General features: G+C 40.5%; 1 protein-coding gene across 4 annotated transcripts in view; it reads right to left on the bottom strand.

Moving 5' to 3' along the window:
* The window catches only part of MAST2 (microtubule associated serine/threonine kinase 2), a 232,577-nt gene that overhangs the window by 190,266 nt on the left and 21,817 nt on the right, over positions 1-20,494 (bottom strand). For 3 of the 4 annotated variants that reach the window (XM_012434554.3, XM_012434548.2, XM_012434549.2), the window contains exons 2-3: positions 9,932-10,079; positions 4,691-4,833 (exon numbers count right to left, since the gene is read on the bottom strand). In XM_012434554.3, coding sequence (XP_012289977.2) covers positions 4,691-4,833; positions 9,932-10,079 — 291 coding nt within the window. Of the gene's footprint in view, positions 1-4,573; positions 4,604-4,690; positions 4,834-9,931; positions 10,080-20,494 lie in introns of those variants that run through there. The other variant, XM_012434553.2, reaches the window with a different exon arrangement.

Here is a 20,494-nt window from a genome sequence, read left to right as displayed (position 1 = left end):
AAGTTTTACTCCATCCCTAGGAACATATAAATATGATTCTATGATCTGTTTTAGAATATGGCTGGGTAACCACTAATCAGAATCATGGTTCCTACATATACGGGGAAAATAAGCCCTCAGAGAAATCGTCTCAGTAGACACTAGAAAATGAAGAAGTACAAAAATCTCTTCATAAAAACCTCATCTAGATGGACTCAAAATGAAAATACTTGCAACTTTAAGGCTTTTGCTTATCTACTCCCCAGACTCCGGTTAAGTCCAACCTCCTACAAGTTATCTTCCCAACAATTATAACTAGCATACTTCTTATCCCCTTTTTGTTACCATTTAACTCATAATCAATACAATATTTATTTAAATATTATGTTTTATTATTTTTAAATGCTTGTCCTGTTATATGTGGATCCTGTTCTGCAAACCCAGAAGTTCTTTGGAGGCTGGATCCATGTACTATAGAGGCCCATTACTCCAAAGAGAATACATTCTAGTTAAGATTTTTCAGAAATGTCACAGCAGGATAAACACTGAAATTTATTCCAGTACGGGTGGTCAAAGCAGAAACAGGCATTCAATATCAACTAGCAAATGTGCCACCCAACATAAAATATCCAATTGAAAATCTCTAGGCAGGAGAATGGAAAGAGAAGAGCCAGCTTGAAGTTACAGTAGAAAAATAAATAGTTCAGGAAAAAAAAGCACAAGAGAAAACAAAAACAGATTTTCACTCTATATAATTTTTTTTTTTAAGAATAATAATTCATCTTGAACAAGACGCCACGTAAGTTCTTCTCCAACCCTAGGAACATATAATGATATGATTGTATGATCCTTTTTAGAACATGCCCTGGTAATCACTAATTAGGATCATAATTTCTACATATACGGGAAAAATAAGCACTCAGATAAATCCTCTCAATAGACATTAGAAAATGAAGGTGAAGGCCGGGTACAGTGGCTCACAACCGCAATCCTAACACTTTGGGAGGCCAAGGTGGGTGGATCACAAGGTCAGGAGATCAATACCATCCTGGCCAACATGGTAAAACCCCGTCTCTACTAAAAATACAAAATTTAGCTGGGTGTGGTGGTGCATGCGTGTAATCCCAGCTACTCGGGAGGCTGAAGCAGGAGAATCGCTTGAACCAGGGAGTCAGAGGTTGCAGTGAGCTGAGATCGTGCCACTGCACTCCAGCCTGGCAACAGAGTGAGACTCCGACTCAAAAAAGAAAAAAAAAAAAAATGAAGTTGGTGAAGAATGAAAGAAATGAATTAACTGATGAACAGATAAACAAAATATAATATATACATACAACAAAATACTGTTTTGCAATAAAAAGGAAGACACACTACAACATGGATGAATCTTGAATATATTAGACTAAGTGAAAGAAGCAGCCACAAAAAGCCACATATTTGATTCAATTTATATAAAAAATACAGAATAGGCAAACCTATAGAGATAGAAAGTAGATTAGTGGTTGCCTAGTGCTGGGGGCAGGGGGATGGAACAATGAGGAGGTGATAGCTAAAGAATACAGTTTCTAAAGTAATGAAAATACTGTTAAATTGATTACAGTGGTGGTTGTACATGTCTGTGAAACACACCAAAACCACTGACCTATATACTTTAAGTGGGTGAATTATATCTCAATAAACTGTTAATTTAAAATAATAATAATAATTCAGGAATATTCTAGTTCACTTGGCCTAGGTTCCAGGAACCTCAGTCCAGGAATCCTTTCTGCAACATACCACTTTAAAATGAAACATTCAGCTGTTATCAGGGTGGCAGTAGTTCTCAAAGAGGTACATGCTAGAATCAGGATAATACTTTAAAGAAAATACAGGCCAGGCATGGTGGCTCACGTCTATGGCCCCAGAACTCAGGGAAGCCAAGGCAGGCAGATCACTTGAGTTCAGCAGTTTGAGACCAGCCTGGCCAAGATGGCAAAACCCCGTCACTACTGAAAAAACAAAAAATAGCCAGGCAAGGTGGCACATGCCTGTAATTCCAGCTACTCAGGAGCCATGAGAATTTCTTGAACCCAAGGCAGAGGGCGCAGTTGAGCTAAGATCATGACACTGCACTCCAGACTGGGCAACAGAGGAAGACCCTGTCTCAAAAGAAAAGAAAAAAAAGAAAAAGAAAAGAAGAAGAGAGGAGAAGGGGAAGGAAAGGGAGGGGAGGGGAGGGGAGGGGAAGGAAGGGAAGGGAAGTCAAGACAAAAAGGAAAAGAAAAGAAAAAGAAAAAGAGAAGAGAAATGAAACGAAAAGACAAGACAAGAAAAGAAAATACAGAAGCCTGTGACTAACTCGAGACATCTGGATCAAAATCTCTAGTAGGGTATACTCATCCGTTTTTGTTTGTTTATTTTAGGTTCCAGAGGTTAAAAGGGAAGGAGGTGAGGCTTTAACAAACATGTTGAGACCAAGTAGGAGAATCTGAATATGGTCTTTATATTATTAGACGTTACTATTAAAATGATGTGGCCAGGCACAATGGCTCACACCTGTAATCTCAACACTTTGAGAGGCTGAGGTAGGTGGATCACTTGAGGTCAGGAGTTCAAGTCCAGCCTGGCCAATATGGTGAAACCCTGTCTCTACTGAAAATACAAAAATTAGCCAGGTGTAGTGGTACCCACCTGTAATCCCAGCTACTTGGGAGGCTAAGACAGGAGAAGCACTTGAACCCAGGAGGTGGAAGTTGCAGTGCACCGAGATTGCACCACTGAACTCCAGCCTAGGCAACAGAGTGAGACCCTATCTCAAAAAATATATATAATAATAATAATAATGCTAAACATCTTAGATCTGATAATATATTGTAGCTGTTTAGGAGAATGTCCTTCATCTTAGGAGAAATACTTAAATATGAGACATAGTAATTAGTCTGTGACTTGCTCTGAAATGCTTCAGGAAAAAATACATATATATACACAGAAAAAAAATATGGTCAAATGTACAAATTAGTCCATCTAGGTAAAGCTTACATGGGTGTTCACTGTACCATTCTTTCCATTTTTCTGTAGATTCAAAAATTTCAAAATAAAAAATCAAGGAAGTGGGAATTTCCACAGATGATCCTGATTCTCTCTGTGGCCTAAGAGTCACAAACTTTGGTATTATAAGGAAATCCTTTGATCCAAAAATTAGCTTCCCACCTGCTACACAAAGACTTCCTCCCCTCTGCTCCCACTTCCCATACTGAACAAATGGACAAAGTTTTCTACTCCATGTATGCTGACCAAAAGGCTTATATCTTCAAGTCTAGATGAGACTTTAATTGGAACATGTTTCTGTGATTGTACCCTACAAATTAGTAGTGTGCCTAGACCTAAAGATAGAGGAAACAGTGTGAGATGAGCAGAAAGCCAGTGACTGCCTTCAGTACCCAGGCAGGTTTGAGGGTAAAAGGGTAGAATTTGTAATAACAGGCAGAAAACAAAACAACCTACCCAATGTACACAGCTTAAATTTTGTAAGGCCCTGCCTATCATACAAAGCCTAGACAAAAGGCTTTTTTTTTTCCCAGACGAGGTCTCACTCTATCACTGGAGTGCAGTGGCACAATCACAGCTCACTACAGCTTCAACTGCTTACACTCAAGCAATTATCCCACCTCAGCCTCCTGAGTAACTGAGATCACAGGCACGCGCCAACTTGCTCAGCTAATTTTTTATTATTATTATTATTATTATTATTATTATTATTCGTGCAGACAAGGTCTCACTACGTTGCCCAGGCTAGTCTCAAACTCCTGGGCTCAAGTGATCCTCCTGCCTCAGACTCCCAAAGTACAAGAATTAGAAGCATAAGCCACTGCATCTGGCCCTTATTCTTATATATATATACTTAAGTACCCACGATGTGCCAAACATGTTCCCTATCCTCACATACCAAATAGGTATACCACAGAGCTATAAACCAAAGCAGCACAACTTTACCGGATTTAGAATCATTTCTATAAAAAGAATGTTCTTTCCCAGGAAAATTTACTCATTAAAGTTACAACCATATGGAATCTTTTTCTTGACCCTCACTATACAATTAGTACCACTGATGAGAGGGCAATCAAAATAGACTCAATTAAAATCTCATTCTTAAGGTCAGGAGCAGTGGCTCACACCTGTAATCCCAGCACTTTGGGAGGCCAAGGGGGGCAGATTATCTGAGGTCAGGAGTTCAAGACCAGCCTAGCCAACAATGTGAAACCCCATCTCTACTAATAATATAAAAAAATTAGCCAGGCATGGTGGCACACACCTGTAATCCCAGCTACTCAGGAGGCTGAGGCAGGAGAATTGCTTGAACCTAGGAGGCGGAGGTTGCAGTGAGCCAAGATCATGCCATTGCACTCCAGCCTGGGTGACAAGAGCAAAACTCTATCTCAAAAAAAAAAATTCATTCTTAGCCTGATCCCATGACATGCACCTGTAGTCCTTGCTACTTGGGAGGCCGAGGCAACAGGAATGTTACAGCCCAGGAGTTTGAAGTCAGTCTAGGAAACAAAGCAAGATCCTATCTCTAAAAAAAAAAACAAAAAAATTAAAAAGTCATTCTTTTCCATACTTCACTTTGGGAAATTGAATTCTCCAAATCCTAAAAAGGAAAAAGAACAGATGTCACAATGACAAATGACAACTAAGAATTTTTATAGAGCAAAACGCCACCTTTATGAACACTTACCAGGCCAGCAGTAAGAGAAGGTGCAGACTGTCCAAGGGACTGGTTTCTCATTCGAACCAGGTTTGATGTTTCTCCTGACGACTGCCAAGTCGCCTGCCCCACACTGCTATGTACACTGCTGGACAAAGGGAGCAGCTGCTTTCCTTCAAACACAAGGTTTGGAAAATATACTTGTAACTATTTATTTATAAATGAATGAAAAAATACCAATACAGTGCTATCAAGTGGATAAAATCATACTGATACAAAGTAAAATTGTTCCACATCCATTTTAGAATCTATTAAAATTTCCAACTATCCACTAAAAATTCTGATTGTCTTGGTGGTGAGGATAATGGCAAGTGGAACACTAAAATGGATTAACTATTTTATGTTCTCAATAATATTCATCACATGCCAGCCTTCCACTCTGACACCCAATCTAGCAGTCTAGGAGTTTTTCAATCCCTTCTAGCCTACATAGTTTCTCATCAACTCAATGTAACATTAGTGGTGCAAGTTTCCAGCAGGCAAACAATGAATCTATACTGCTCTCACCAGACTCCATGTGCTCAGTTCAGGTTTACTGTTTGCCTTAATCTCATTGAGAGAGAGTCACTTATAAAGACTGAGTATGGAGAATTGCAATGACTTTTTTTTTGTTTTTTGAGGTGGAGGCTCACTCACTGTCGCCTGGGCTGGGGTGCTGTGGCTCGATCTCAGCTCACTGTAACCTCTGCCTCCCAGGCTCAAGCGATTCTTCTGCCTCAGCTTCCTGAGTAGCTGGGACTACAGGCGTGCACCACCACACCCGGCTGATTTTTTAAATTTTTAGTAGAGACGGGGTCTTGCCATGTTAGCCAGGCGGGTCTCCAACTCCCTGCCTATTACAGGCGTGAGCCACCATGCCCAGCCTGCAATGACTTTCTGAGGTGAAGGTCTTATTTCTCCCCTTATTCACACCATTCTTCACACTTCTGCTAGTGATCTAACCAACAAAAATGTGTTCATGTCATTTCCTTCCTTAAAAGCCTCTGATGGCTCCTTATTATTTGAAAAAATTACGCCAAACGTTTTAGCATATGAAAAAGACCCTCCATAAACCCAAATTATCTTTCTGACCTCATCTCCTTCCACTCTTTTCCATACTTATTCACTCACTCACTTCCATATTATGCCCTGTACTTTCCCCTGGCTTTATCATAATCACTCACCTCACTTGAAAACATCCTGTGTCTGGCAAAATCTTAGTCATGAAACTACTTCCTGTGCCTGGCAAAATCTTAGTCACAAAAATACCCAATGTAGTAAAGATGTGAAGAAAGGGCTTAGGGGATACTGTTGTTTTTGCTGCTAACAAAATATGATAACAATTCATTTGGAGAACAATTTAACAAAGCTAACCATAGAAGAAAATTAAGACATAGAAGAAAGTAAAAATTAAGAAAGATTTCTCCGTTTTCATGCTACTAAGTAAAAAAAAAAAAAAAAAGGAAAGATTTCAGGACAGGTGTTGTGGCTAACACCTGTAATCCCAGCACTTTGGGAGGCCAAAGCAAGAGGATCGCTTGAGCCCAAGAGTTCAAGACCAGCTTGGGCAACAAAGCAAGACCCCATCTCCAAGAAAAAAATTTGCCACACATGGTGGTGTGTGCCTTTGGTCCCAGCTACTCAGGAGGCTGAGGAGAAGAGGGGAGGATCACTTGAGCTTAGGCGGTCAAGGCGTCACTGAGTCATGGCCACGTCACTGTACTTTGGCCAGGGAAACAGAATGAGAAGCTGTCTCAAAAAATAAAAAAATTAAAAAAGGAAAGACTTCACTTTGACATAATGCATATTTTTGTAGTGAATTTTTTTATAACTAGCATATTTTACTAGAAAATTACAATATGTTTTTAAAATCTAGTTAAGTTTTCAAGTCTCACTCAAATGTCCCTTTTACTGGAAAGTCTTTCCATAAAGCCCTCCACAAAAATAATAATGATTATGATGATGGTTCTCTACTCAAAACTTCCATAAGCCCAGAGTAGAGCCTGCCTGTCTGCCTTCTTTCCTTCATTCTGCAAATGTGCATTTCTCCAGATGACCTGCCTACTTCTCTCCTATTAATTCTAAAGGAAGGTCAGCTTAACTTACCCTATTCATACAAAGATTACTATCATCTCTCTCTTCAAAATAAAGAGGCCTGAGGGAACACTGTAGAAGAAACCTATTTGAGTATACATCAGTAAGGAATGAAGCATACCGAGGACTGCCAAGGTGAGGAAAAGAAAAAAGACAGAAGGAACAACATAAACAAACAGAATAACAAGTCCTTTAGTAAATAAATAATACAGAAAAAAAGAAAATCTCTTAAAAATTCTAATTACTACTCTTACAATAATTCAATAGGCTGCTGCATAAAACATTCCCAGTTAAAGACGGCAGACTAAGCACATGCTTTTATCTTTTGTCCTCCAGGAAACACCATAAAAATGAGATTCAAAAATAAAAAATAAAATAAAATAAAGAGACTCAAGAAGTAAGCTGGCCAGGCACGGTGGCTAATGCTTGTAATCCCAGCACTTTGGGAGGCTGAAGCAGGTAGATCACTTAAGGTCAGGAGTTCAAGACCAGCCTGACCACCATGGTGAAACCCCATCTCTACTAAAAATACAAAAAAAAAAAAAAAAAAGGTCAGGCATGGCGGTGCATGCCTACAATCCTAACTATTTAGGAGGCTGAGGTAGGAGAAAAGCTTGAACCCAGGAGGTGGAGGTTGCAGTGAGTCAAGATCACACTATTACACTCCAGCCTGGGCAACAAGAGTGAAACTCTGTCTCAAAAAAAAAAAAAAAAAGAAGGGTCTGGCACAGTGGCTCATGCCTGTAATCCCCTAAGCCCTTTCTTCACATCTTTACTACATTGGGTATTTTTGTGACTAATCCCAGCAATTGAGGCCAAGGTGGGCAGATCACGAGGTCAAGAGATAGAGACCAACCTGGCCAAGAGGGTGAAACCCCATCTCTACTAAAAATACAAAAATTAGCTGGGCGTGGTGGCACACGCCTGTAGTCCCAGCTACTCAGGAGGCTGAGGCAGAGGTTCAGTGAGCTGAGATGGTGCCACTGTACTCCAGCCTGGCAACAGAGAGAGACTCTGTCGTAAAAAAAAAAAAAAAAGTAAGCAAACAAAGGCCAGAATGACAGAAATGAACAGACATTGACAATGAGGGACTGAAAAAACTAGGGGTAAATCTAAAGCAGATAGGTGGATCATAACCAATGGAACTGGGCAAAGAAAGGCATAAGGTATAGTAAGCATGAAGCAGATTGCAATTAAGTGGAGTATCTGGCCTGGCCTGGTGCTCAGACCTATAATCCCAGCACTTTGGGAGGCTGAGGGAGGTCTGCTTGAGCTCAGGAGTTCAAGACCAGCCTAGGCAACACGGCGAAACCCTCTCTCTACTAAAGATACACAATTAGCTGGGCGTGGTGGTGCACACCTGTAGTCCCACCTACTTGGGAGGCTGAAGTGGTAGGAGGATTACTTGAGCCCAGAAGGTGGAAGTTTCAGTGAGCTGAGATCGCACCACTGCACTCCAGCCTGGGCGACAGAAGAGACTCTGTCTCAAAAAAAAAAAAAAAGGTGGGGTACCAGTCTACCCTGCAAAATCTTAGGCTGAGCACTCAGAAATGAGTAACACCCCAAAAGGCATAAAATATGGGCTAAAATCAGACAACTGGAAAGTTCCATAGAAAGAACAAACACAACCACATTTCAACAATGTACCCAGTATCCATGCAATTACTTCACAGGATAAAAGGAATTTAGCATTTCAAAACAAAACACTGAATATTCTGGTTGTTAGGTGCTCAAAAGAAAGAGTTGATCCAGGTAAGAAAACTTTTTCCTTTTGTTTTGTTTTGTTTTGTTTTGGAGACAGTTTCGCTCTGTCGCCCAGTCTGGAGTATAATGATGCTCACTCAGCCTCCGCCTCCCAGGTTCAAGCAATTCTTGTGCATCAGCCTCCTGAGTAGCTGAAATCACAGGTATGCATCACCATACCTGGCTAATCTTTGGATTTTTAGTAGAGATAGGCTTTTGTCATGTCTTGAACTCCAGACCTCAAGTGATCTGCCTGCCTCGGTCTCCCAAAGTGGTGGGATTACAGGCGTGAGCCACCACACTCAGCCACATTTTAAAATCAAAAATCTAATTTACTCATGACAATCAGAAGATAATCATATCCCAGCCAGGCATGGTGGGTCACGCCTGTAATCTCAACACATTGGGAGGCCAAGATGGGCGGATCACTTGAGGTCAGGAGTTCAAGACCAGCCTGACCAACATAGTGAAACCCTGTCTCTACCAAAAATACAAAAATTAGCCAGGCATGGTGGCACTTGCCTATGATCCCAGCTACTTGGGAGGCTAAGGCAGGATAATCACTTGAACCCAGGAGGCAGAGGTTGAAGTGAGCCAAGATCACACCACTAAACTGCAGCCTGGGCAACAAGTGAGATTCTGTCTCCGAAAAAAAAAAAAAAAAAAGATAATCACATCCCTTTAAAAGAGGAACAGAATGCTATCAAAAACCAAACAAGAAATGGCTCTATGTGGCTAAATATATGACCAGCAAAAATAAAAATTTCAATATAAGAGTAGGAAAATAAGGCCAATGGAATAGCCCTGAAAGGAACAAGAAGAAAAAGAAAACTGAAAATTGTTTATTTGTGGGTAGAAGAGTATGGTGAGATTACATTTTCTTCTCTACTAATCTCATATTTTTAGCTGAGATCAAATGGGTTTTCTTTTTTAAAAACTCTATTGACTGACCAGAATTATGCCACAATGTAATTGCTTCCTTTTATACTGTGCCTTCTTTGTATAATTTTTTCCCCTTAAATTAATTAAGTATCTTTTCTTTGAAGGAGGTAGAGAGGCCACTGTGAGTTTTTAGGTTTTGAGAATGAAGAAAAAAAGAAAATCTACAGAAGCAAAGAATGTAAAGTCTACAGAAGTGGGCAGAGAGTAAAAATCAGAATGAGAGAGAGTAACCAGTAGTGGTGATCAACCAAGAAATATCTATCAGGTCCTGCAGGTTAGCAATCAGAGATTCCATGAAGAAGAAGGAGAGAAAGACAGCCTTACCATAAGTGTTCTACACAAGACTACTACCAGAAAAGAAACTGTCAAGATGCCAAGTTAATTAATACACCCTTAAATATTGACCACACAGTCCCACATTTCTTTAAAAAAAAAAAAAAATCAGATATTTACCCGACAGAGAGCTGGCCAGGCTTCCTCTCCATAACTTACAATCATCCTGACTCAGCTGTCGTTGAAGTTTAACTTTTCCAGTGGATGAAAATATGTCAGGATTACTGAGTTTCCTGAAGAGCAGGGGACTAAGTCCAGTTACCACATCCTTCAAAAAGAAAAAAGTAAGACATAAGTCTTTAATATCTCTTTTGAAGTATAAGAACTTTATATTAAACATCTCTACAACACTCATTACAGTTTAAAAATGCCAACATATTATACTTCCCCCTCAATAGCTAAAGACAGAAACATACTTTTTAGTAAAAGCTGGGTATGCTGTAAAGGGCACAGGATATTGATTATAAAATGCCAAACGAAAAATAGATGAGAAGGGTCACAGGATGACAGACACTTTGATAGGATATATTATTCATAATGAGTACACTTTTTAGTTAAGTTTATTTATATTTCTCCTTTTATTTATACCTTTCCTATATCCAATAAAGAAAAGCATATTTTAGTTTTTTTTTTTTTTTTTTGAGACGGAGTTTCGCTCTTGATACCCAGGCTGGAGTGCAATGGCGCGATCTCGGCTCACCGCAACCTCCGCCTCCTGGGTTCAGGCAATTCTCCTGACTCAGCCTCCTGAGTAGCTGGGATTACAGGCACGCGCCACCGTGCCCAGCTAATTTTTTGTATTAGTAGAGACGGGGTTTCACCATGTTGACCAGGATGGTCTCAATCTCTTGACCTCGTGATCCACCCGCCTCGGCCTCCCAAAGTGCTGGGATTACAGGCTTGAGCCACCGCGCCCGGCCGCATATTTTAGTTTTTAAGAAAATCATTGAATGGTAGACTTTACCTGTCATATAAAACTAGAAATACCTCTAACATTCAATTAATGATAAAATTAATCTTACAACTTTCTTTATTTGCCTATAAGAGGAGCTAAATACAGGTTTTCAAATAAAAAGTATAAAATGCTATGAAAAAATACAGGCAATATGAAACATTGACAGAACCTTCCCTTTTCCTTTTAGTCTAGTCCATTCCATTCTACTCCAACACCTCTTTCTCCTCATTCAGTAAGCAGTGTCCAACAATATCATCAACATGTAGACATCTTTAAGCCAACACCCACCTAATCAGGAGTATTATAATAAATAAGAAACTTTAGAAAAAAAACAAAGGCAATGAGGTATATCTATTATATGTCAATGAAAGAAGCTATAAAAAATACAGATAAGTAACACATCAAACTGATCTAGACAGTACAGAGACAAGAAGTATAAAAAAATAACTGATCCCATGTCACATGCCATTTGAAAAACAAGATTCAAGTAACTGGCACTATGGCAATACTAAAAGCCACAAGGGGAAAAAAAGGAGGAAATATCCAGATCTCTAAGATTAATAAAAGAAAGAAAAAAATTCTCTACAGTTATATTGTGATTAGTGAGTTCAAAACAAAATGGGAAATTACTAATATTGGTTGGTTGTGACTACCCAAAACATGATTTACAAATGCCCAAACATATAAAGAAGAGTGAAGTTGGTGAAGAAAAAATACCTGAAAAGAAAAAAACGACAATTTCAAAACATGGTAGTAAATGAATAAAAGAATAAAGGAGGATAGTGAGGCACTGAATCATCAAACATTTGATGTGTCCAGGCACCTAAGTGTAGCAGGAGTGAGCAGTGAGACAGAAGGAACAGGAAATAGAACTTAATGCAAAATAGAAGGTAGCAAGGGAACAGCCTATATTTGCGCTATCTGGTATGTCAAGGATGAAACAGTACCTATGAATCAAGGAGAAACCAGGGAAGGAAGCAGAGTTTGGACTAATGCTGGTAACCAATTAAAAAGAGCTGGCCACGCACAAACGTGACAAGCACAGCAAGAAGCTCTAGGTGGAGAGAACTAAGAAGGCATCAAGAGAACTTGGAAGACATCAAGCTAAAGTGGATATCCTCTATGAAGGCAATGTAGAGAGGGAAATACCCCATCCCCAAAGAAAAAACTTACAACCAGCTGCATGAGAGAACAAGCATTTGGATGCCTGCTACACTGTATGGATGAATAATCAGTTTTAGCCAGAGAAAGAACAATGAAAAAAGAATTAGATCAGTACCAATTAAGAGAAACACATATACTTTTCAATCTCCCTATTCCCTGCCACAAGACACCAAAGAAAGAAACTAGAAAACAGGAGAGGAGAAAAGAAAGAGAGGCTCACACCCCTGCTTATCCCAAGTCTCTTTGATTCAAAACCTGTGAAAGGAAAGGAAATATAAATTAAATATGAAATGTAAATGTTTAAGCTAGGATTTTTAACTTTTATTGAAGTATATTACTCATTTTAGAAAAGTACACATACCTAAGCATAGACTCAATGAATTTTCACAAATTGAACATATCCACTAAGCAGCATCAAGATTAAAACATTGAAAATACATAGTACCCCAGCCGGGAGTGGTGGCTCACACCTGTAATCCTAGCACTTTGGGAGGCTGAGGAGGGCAGATCACAAGGTCGAGAGATCGAGACCATCCTGGCCAACAAGGTGAAACCCCATCTCTACTAAAAAGCCAAAAATTACCTAGGCATGGTGGCGCACACCTGTAGTCCCAGCTACTCGGGAGGCTAAGACAGAAGAATTGCTTGAACCCAGGAGGCAGAGGTTGCAGTGAGCCGAGATCACACCGCTGCACTCCAGCCAGGTGACAGAGTGAGACTGTCTCAAAAAAAAAAAAAAAAGGAAGGAAGAAAGAAAATACACAGTACCCCAGAAGCCTCCTTGCACTGTTTCTGTCACTACCCTCGATCCCCCAAGGGTAACCATTATCCAGACCTCTAATAGCATAATCATATAAAGTGCAAAAAACTTTACATGGATGAATGAAATCAGTCAGTGTGGACTCTTCTGCTCTTCTATGTCTTGCTTCTTTTGCTCAGCTAGACTGGACCTTGTTTGTTTGTCTGTTTTGAAACAGGGTCTTACTGTGTCACCCAGGCTGGAGTGCAGTGGCGTGATCTCAGCTCACTGCAACCTCTGCCTCCTACGTTCAAGTGATTCTAGTACCTCAGCCTCCCAAGTAGCTGGGATTACAGGTGTGCGCCACCATGCCCAGCTAATTTTTTGTATTTTTAGTAGAGATGGGTTTTCGCCATGTTGGCCAGGTTGGTCTCAAACTCCTGGCCTCAAGTGATCCACCCTCCTCAGCCCCCACAAAGTGCTGGGATTACAGGTGTCAGCCACATGCCTGGCCTAGACTGGACTTTTTAAAACAGCAGAGCATTACTGAATTTACTCAGGAAATCATTAAAGGATAAGGATGGGAGAACGACACAAATAAGACAGCATCACATATAGTCCTACACAGAAAGAAAAGAGGCATGAGAAGCAGAACTTCCTTACCAACTTCCACACTAACTTACTTCTTGCAGTTTTCTAGTTCCCATTTCTACTCCCTTGTGAGGTCCAGCCAAACTCCAGGTTTTTGTTTCAATGGGATATCACTGTACCCTTATAATAACCTCTTCCTTTCTGCTTAAATTAGATCAAACTGGTCTCTACTATTTCTGCAATCAAATAATTCTTAAGCAAAATACAGAGTTGAGGACAGGAAGGAATCTAGGATGACTTTCAGGTTTCTGGTTTGGGTGGTACGCTTAACAGTCATGGAATACAGAAGGACACACAAGTTTACAAACAAAACACTGCTATGGCCATAGTAAATATTAGCATAACCACAAATTACAGTCACTTTCTAACAACTATTAGAGGAACTGTATTTAGCCTCAAAGAAAACTGAAGGAGACATGAATAGCTCTCTTCAACTACACAAGGGATATCTCCTACATTATAGGAGAGTAAAACTTCTTACTTCACAGGTTACTGAAGGAAAATAACAAAAAGAAAAGTAGGTTCTGAAAAACTGCTTTAGGCAGTGATTCTCAAAGTGTGATCTCCAGACCAGCAGCAGCAGCAGCAGCTGTGAATTTATTAGAAATGCAAATTCTAAAGCCCCACCTCCAATTTACTAAATCAGAAATTCCAAGGGTGGGCACTGACAATCAATGTTTTAACAAGCCTTCTAGGGAATTCTGAAACATGCTAAAGTTTGAGAACCATCAAACTAGTTCAACAGCTTTCCATATGATGCCGCCAACAAAGATATGTTTATAAATGTTGAGAACTGTGTCACAAATTATTTGAAAGTGATAACAGCCAGGTGCACTGGCTCATGCCTGTAATCCCAGCACTTTGAGAGGCCAAGGCCAGCCGATCACCTAAGATCAGGAGTTCAAGACCAGCCTACCCAACATGGTGAAACTCCATCTCCACTAAAAATTAAAAAAAAAAAAAATTGCCAGGTGTGGTAGCACATACCTGCAATCCCAGCTACTCGGGAGGCTGAAGCATGAGAATGGTCTGAACCTGGGAGGTGGAGGTTGCAGTAAGCCAAGATCACACCACTGGCCGGGCGCGGTGGTTCACACCTGTAATCCCAGCACTTTGGGAGGCCGAGGCGGGTGGATCACGAGGTCAAGAGATCGAAACCATCCTGGTCAACATGGTGAAACCGCGTCTCTACTAAAAATACAAAAAATTAGCTGGGCATGGTGGTGTGTGCCTATAATCCCAGCTACTCAGGAGGCTGAGGCAGGAGAATTGCCTGAACCCAGGAGGCGGAGGTTGCAGTGAGCCGAGATCGCGCCATTGCACTCCAGCCTGGGTAACAAGAGCGAAACTCCGTCTCAAAAAAAAAAGATCGCACCACTGCACTCCAGCCTGGGCAAGAGAGTAAGGCTTCATCTCAAAAAAAAAAAAAAAAAAAAGAAAAGAAAGAAAGAAAGAAATTGATAATAAAGTATTCAAGTCTGCAAATGGTTTACTTTCTAAATTAAATGAAAGCAGGTGCTATCAACCAAATGTTTACATCCCGCCCCCGCCCAAAATTGAAATGTTGAAATCCTCATCCCCAAGGTGATGGCAATAGAAGGTAGGGACTTTGGGAGATAAATGGGTCACGGAAGTGAAGCTCTAAACAATTGATTGGAGCTCTTATAAAAGAGCCTCAGGAGAAACCCCTAACCTCTTCCACCACGTGATGATATATAGCAGGAAGGCACCATCTGCGAACCAGAAAGTGTTTCTCACCAGACAGTTAATGTGCTGGCATCTTGATCTTAGACTTCCCAGCCTCCAGAACTGTGAGAAATAAATTTCTGTTGTTTATAAGCTACTAAGTTTATGGTATTTTATTACAGCAACCTAAATACACTAAACAGCAAGTTCTTGGTAAACACTATAATAAAGTCAATTCATTGATATAATAATATTCTTTCTTAAGTGAGGTTTTTTTAAAGGTGGAATTACAGCTAACATGCCAGAAATTACATATAACCTGTATTTTTCTATTGTAGCAATAAAGTATCTAATATATGCCACATAAATTTCGTCTTTAAGAATAGATTGAGGCCAGGCGTGGTGGATCAAGCCTGTAATCCTAGCACTTTGGGAGGCCGAGGCGGGTGGATCACGAGGTCAAGAGATCAAGACCATCCTGGTCAACATGGTGAAACCCCATCTCTACTAATACAAAAAATTAGCTGGGCATGGTGGTGCGTGCCTGTAATCCCAGCTACTCAGGAGGCTGAGGCAGGAGAATTGCCTGAACCCAGGAGGCAGAGGTTGAGGTGAGCCGAGATCATGCCATTGTACTCCAGCCTGGGTAACAAGAGCAAAACTCCGTCTCAAAAAAAAAAAAAAAGAATAGACTGAAAATTGCTAGACTACACAATCTCTACGTGTTCCTGTGAACTCTTAAGAGCTTACTGCTTTCTCTTTTAATTCAGCTTACAGAATTGTGCCTATTTTTCCTATTGCCCTAGGTAAGTCCTCAAGAGCCCTCCCTCTCTTGACTCAGAACTATCTCCCTCCTCCACAATACCAAAACAAATCTCAGACTCAGACTAACCCAAAATGCAAGTTTTGTGCTTATTCTGCACTATGCTATTAAGGATAGGATTCCAAGTAGGCAAAAAATTCACAGCCAAAAACAGGAGTGTACACACTAAAAACTTGTCTGTCAGGCTAAAAACAGGTTAACTCTCATTAGGGGTTGTCTTCCCCCATATACCAGCAATCCAGTAGGTACAGAAATTCTATACCTTGCGGCAGATTCTTCCTGACCCACCCTACCAAGAGTCAAACCCAGCCACACTTATCAAAGTCTATTCTGTCTCTCTTTTTTTTTTTTTGAGACAGAGGCTCGCTCTGTTGCCCAGGCTGGAGTGCAGTAGCGCAATCTCAGCTTATTGCAACCTCCACCTCCCGGGTTCAAGCAATTCTCTCTGCCTCAGCCTCCTGAGTAGCTGGGATTACACGCACCCACCACCAAACCTGGCTATTTTTTTTTTTGCATTTTTTAGTAGAGACGGGGTTTCACCATCTTGGCCAGGCTAGTCTTGATCCCCTGACCTCGTGATCCACCCTCTTCGGCCTCCCAAAGTGCTGGAATTACAGGCATGAGCCACCGAGCCCGGCCAAAGTCTATTCTCTTTCTCAATATCGAAAGCCTCTGCTTTCTCTCCATACACAAAATAAATGAACCTCAACCCATACCTCAGGCATATATGGACAACATACACAAAAATTAACTCTAAATGGATCACTAATAAAACCTAAAAGTATAAACTTCCAAGCCAGGCGTGGTGGCTCACGCCTATAATCCTAGCACTTTGGGAAGCTTAGGCAGGAGGACCACCTGAGGTTGGGAGTTTGAGACTAGCCTGACCAACATGGTGAAACCCCATCTCTACTAAAAATACAAAATTAGCCGGGCATGGTGGTGCATCCCTGTAATCCCAACTACTCGGGAGGCTGAGGCAGGAGAATCACTTGAACCTGGGAGGCGGAGATTGCAGTGGGCCAAGATCGCATCACTGCACTCCAGCCTGGGTAACAAGAGCGAAACTCCGTCTCAAAAAAAAAAAAAATTCCATAGTAAAATACAAGAGAAAACTTGAGTAACTGAGTCAAGCAGAGATCTAAGATAAGACATAAAGCACAATTTTAAAGGAAATAAATTTATAAATTGAACATCAAATTTTAAAACTTCTATCTCCAAAAGATAATGCTAAAAAATGAGAAGAAACTAAAGAAGAGGAAAAGTATCTGCAAAATACACCTCATAAACGACTAGCATAAAATATAAAGATCTTGCCAAGTGTGCTAGTGTGCACCTGTAGTCCCAGCTACTCAGGAAGCTGAGATGGGAGGATCTTTCCAGCCCAGGAGTTTGAGTCCAGCCTGGGCAACATAGTGAGACCCCCACCAAAAAAGGGAACGTGCCCAGCAGAAAATTTAAAAAAAAAAAAAAAAAATTCTGAAAATGAAAAGAAAAATAACTAAAATGAAAAAATTCAGATGAGGGATTCAACAGCAGATCTGACCATGCAAAGGCATAATCAGCGATACTGAAGAGAGGACTACTGAAATTATACATTCTAAGAAGCAGAAAGAAAAGAGAATGAGAAGTAAACAGAGCCTAAGGAACCTGTGGGACACCTTCAAGTGAACAATAAGGCCAGGCTTGGTGGCTCATGCCTGTAATCCCAACACTTTGGGAGGCTGAGGTGGGCGGATCAGTTGAGGTCAGGAGTTAGAGACAGCCTGGCCAACATGGCAAAACCCCATCTCTACTAAAAATATAAAAATTAACCGGGCATGGTGGCACATGCCTGTAATCCCAGCTACTCAGGGGGCTGAGGCACAAGAATTGCATGAAACTGGGAGGCAGAGGTTGCAGTGAACCAAGATTGCGCCGCTACACTCCAGCCTGGGCGACGAGCATGACTCTGTTGCAAAAAAAAAAAAAAAAAAAAAAAGTGAAACAAACAATATATAAATATGGGAATTCTAGAAGAGAAAGGGGCAGTAAGAACATGGAAAGAGGCCAGGTACAGTAGCTCACATCTCTAATCCCAGCACATTGGGAGGCAAGGCGGGCAAATCATGAGGTCAGGAGTTCGAGACCAGCCCAGCCAACATGGTGAAACCTGTTTCTACTAAAAATACAAAAATCAGTAGATGTGGTGGTGCACGCCTGTAGTTCCAGCTACTCACAAGGCTAAGGCACAAGAATCACTTGAACCCAAGAGGAAGGGTGGTACAGTGAGCCAAGATCGTGCCACCACACTCCAGCCTGGGTGGCGAAACGAGACTCTGTCTCAAAAAATAAAAAAAGAACATATGAAGAAATCACATACAGAAACTTCCCAAATGTGATGACAGATACAAATCTACACATCCAAGAAGCTCCGTGACTTCTAAACCAGTTAAATTCGAAAAGGCTTATATGGAGACCTATGATAACCAAACTGTCAAAGCCAATGGCAAAGAAAGAATATTGAAAGCAGCAAGAGAAAAGCAACTTGTCAAATACAGGTGATCCTCAATCAACGAACAGCTCATATCTCATCAGAACTGTGGAGTCCAGAAGTGAGTAGGGTAACATAGAGTTCTACCTTGAGCATAACTGTCCTTCAGAAATAAGGAAAAAAATCAAGGCTGGATGCAGTGGCTCATGCCTGTAATCCCAGCACTTTGGGAAGCAGAGGCAGGCAGATCGCTTGAGCCCAAGAGATCAAGACCAGCCTGAGCAACAAGGCAAAACCCCGTCTCTACAAAAAATACCAAAGTTAGCTGGACATGGTGACATGTGCCTGTAGTCCCAGCTACTCAGGAGGATGAGGCAGGAGAATTGCTTTAGCCCAGGAGGTCAACGCTGCAGTGAGCCAAGATTGTGCCACTACATCCAGCCTGGGCAACAGAGCAAGACTCTGAATTCAAAAAAAAACTAAAATAAAGAGAGAAATCAAGACATTTTCAGATTAAAAAAAAAAAGCAGAATCCATCACCACTACACCTGTTCTACAACCAAATGCTAAAAGGCATCTTCAGGTTCAAATGAAAGGACACTAAACAGAAACTTAAAGCCCCGTCTCTACTAAAAATATAAAAATTAGCTGGGTGTGGTGGCGTGCGACTATAGTCCTAGCTACTCCAGAGGCTGATACAGGATAATCACTTGAACCCAGAAGGAGGAGGTTGCAGTGAGCCGAGATTGTACCACTGCACTCCAGACTAGGTGATAGCGTGCGACTCCGTTATTAAAAAAAAAGTCTGACAAAACTATATTACTTGTGCTTTGCTGAAATAATGTCAGAGAAACTATGCGGCTTATTAATCTCCAACAAATTAATGGTTAAAGGATATGTGCATCTATTACTCAGGTTTACCCTTAAGAAACCTACACTAAAGGTACAACTAAGATGGTATCACAGAATTTTAACACATGTTTCCCTCGGGCTGAATTTGTTCTTAATTACATTCTAAAACCTAGGGAGACTATTCTATTTTCTAAGCCACTTACTTAATACAGAAATCCATAAAAGTTTGCCCAAAGGGGAAAATGCACAAATTAAAGCCTCCATTCAAGCTGAATAAAGTAAGAGAACAGTTTAGTAACACCAACAAATCAAAGGTCAAGATATCATTTTCTTTCTTTCTTTTTTTTTTTTTTAGACGGAGTTTTGCTCTTGTCGCCCAGGCTGGAGTGCAATGGCGAGATCTTAGCTCACTGCAACCTCACCTCCTGGGTTCAAGCAATTTTCCTGCCTCAGCCTACAGGTACGTGCCACCACGACTGGCTAATTTTTGTATTTTTAGTAGAGACAGGGTTTCACCATGTTTGCCAGGCTGGTCTCAAACTCCTGACCTCAGGTGATCCGCCCGCCTCAGCCTCCCAAAGTGCTGGGATTATAGGTGTGAGCCACCATGCCCAGCCAATATATCTTTTTCTATTATATTTATTTCTAAAAAGCAGATGAGAACACTATAAAATATGAACTCTATATTCACACATTCTGTGCATGTACCTTGAAAATATAATTAATCATTACTAAGTGCTTCCTATTATCATCAGCTTTCATAATAAGTGTTTTACAGAGATTAACTAAACCCTCACAATAACCTTATGAAACAGATAATAGTATCTCCTCTATAAATATGGAACAATTAGGCTTCGAGAACTTAAGTAGCTTGTTTCAGGTCACAGAGCTGGAATCTGAACTCAGAGAATTTGACCCAATCTCAATCACTACGTATTCAGTCAAGATATATTTGTTTAGCATCTTCTATGTGTAAGAAACAATTCTGGAAACTAGAGATATAGCAGTGAAAAAAACAAACCCAAATTCCTGTCCTCAAGAATATATTCTAATGTGAAGAAAGACAATAAACAACCAGTATGTGACAATAACAGGTGAATAAAGAACAAGAATAATAAAAGAAAAGGAGTAACAAAAAAGTTACTTTAGAAAGGCTAGTCAAGGAAAGCCTCTTTGAGGAGGTGGTCTCTGAAGAGAGACCAGAGAGAAATGAGAAAGCCTGCTATATACATATATCTGGAAAAAGAATATCTAAGTTAAAATAAACAAACTAATGTAAAAGTCCTCAATAATGATTTTTTAAATGTCCTCAGCCAGGAGCATGTTTAACATATTCAGGG

The sequence above is a fragment of the Aotus nancymaae genome, unplaced genomic scaffold (genome assembly GCF_030222135.1).
Source record: "Aotus nancymaae isolate 86718 unplaced genomic scaffold, 86718_ANA_hifiasm-v0.15.2.pri h1tg000007l, whole genome shotgun sequence".
In the NCBI taxonomy this organism is placed as follows: Eukaryota; Metazoa; Chordata; class Mammalia; order Primates; family Aotidae; genus Aotus; species Aotus nancymaae.
Note: the sequence above shows the minus strand (reverse complement) of the source record. Positions and strands in the feature narration are given on the sequence as shown.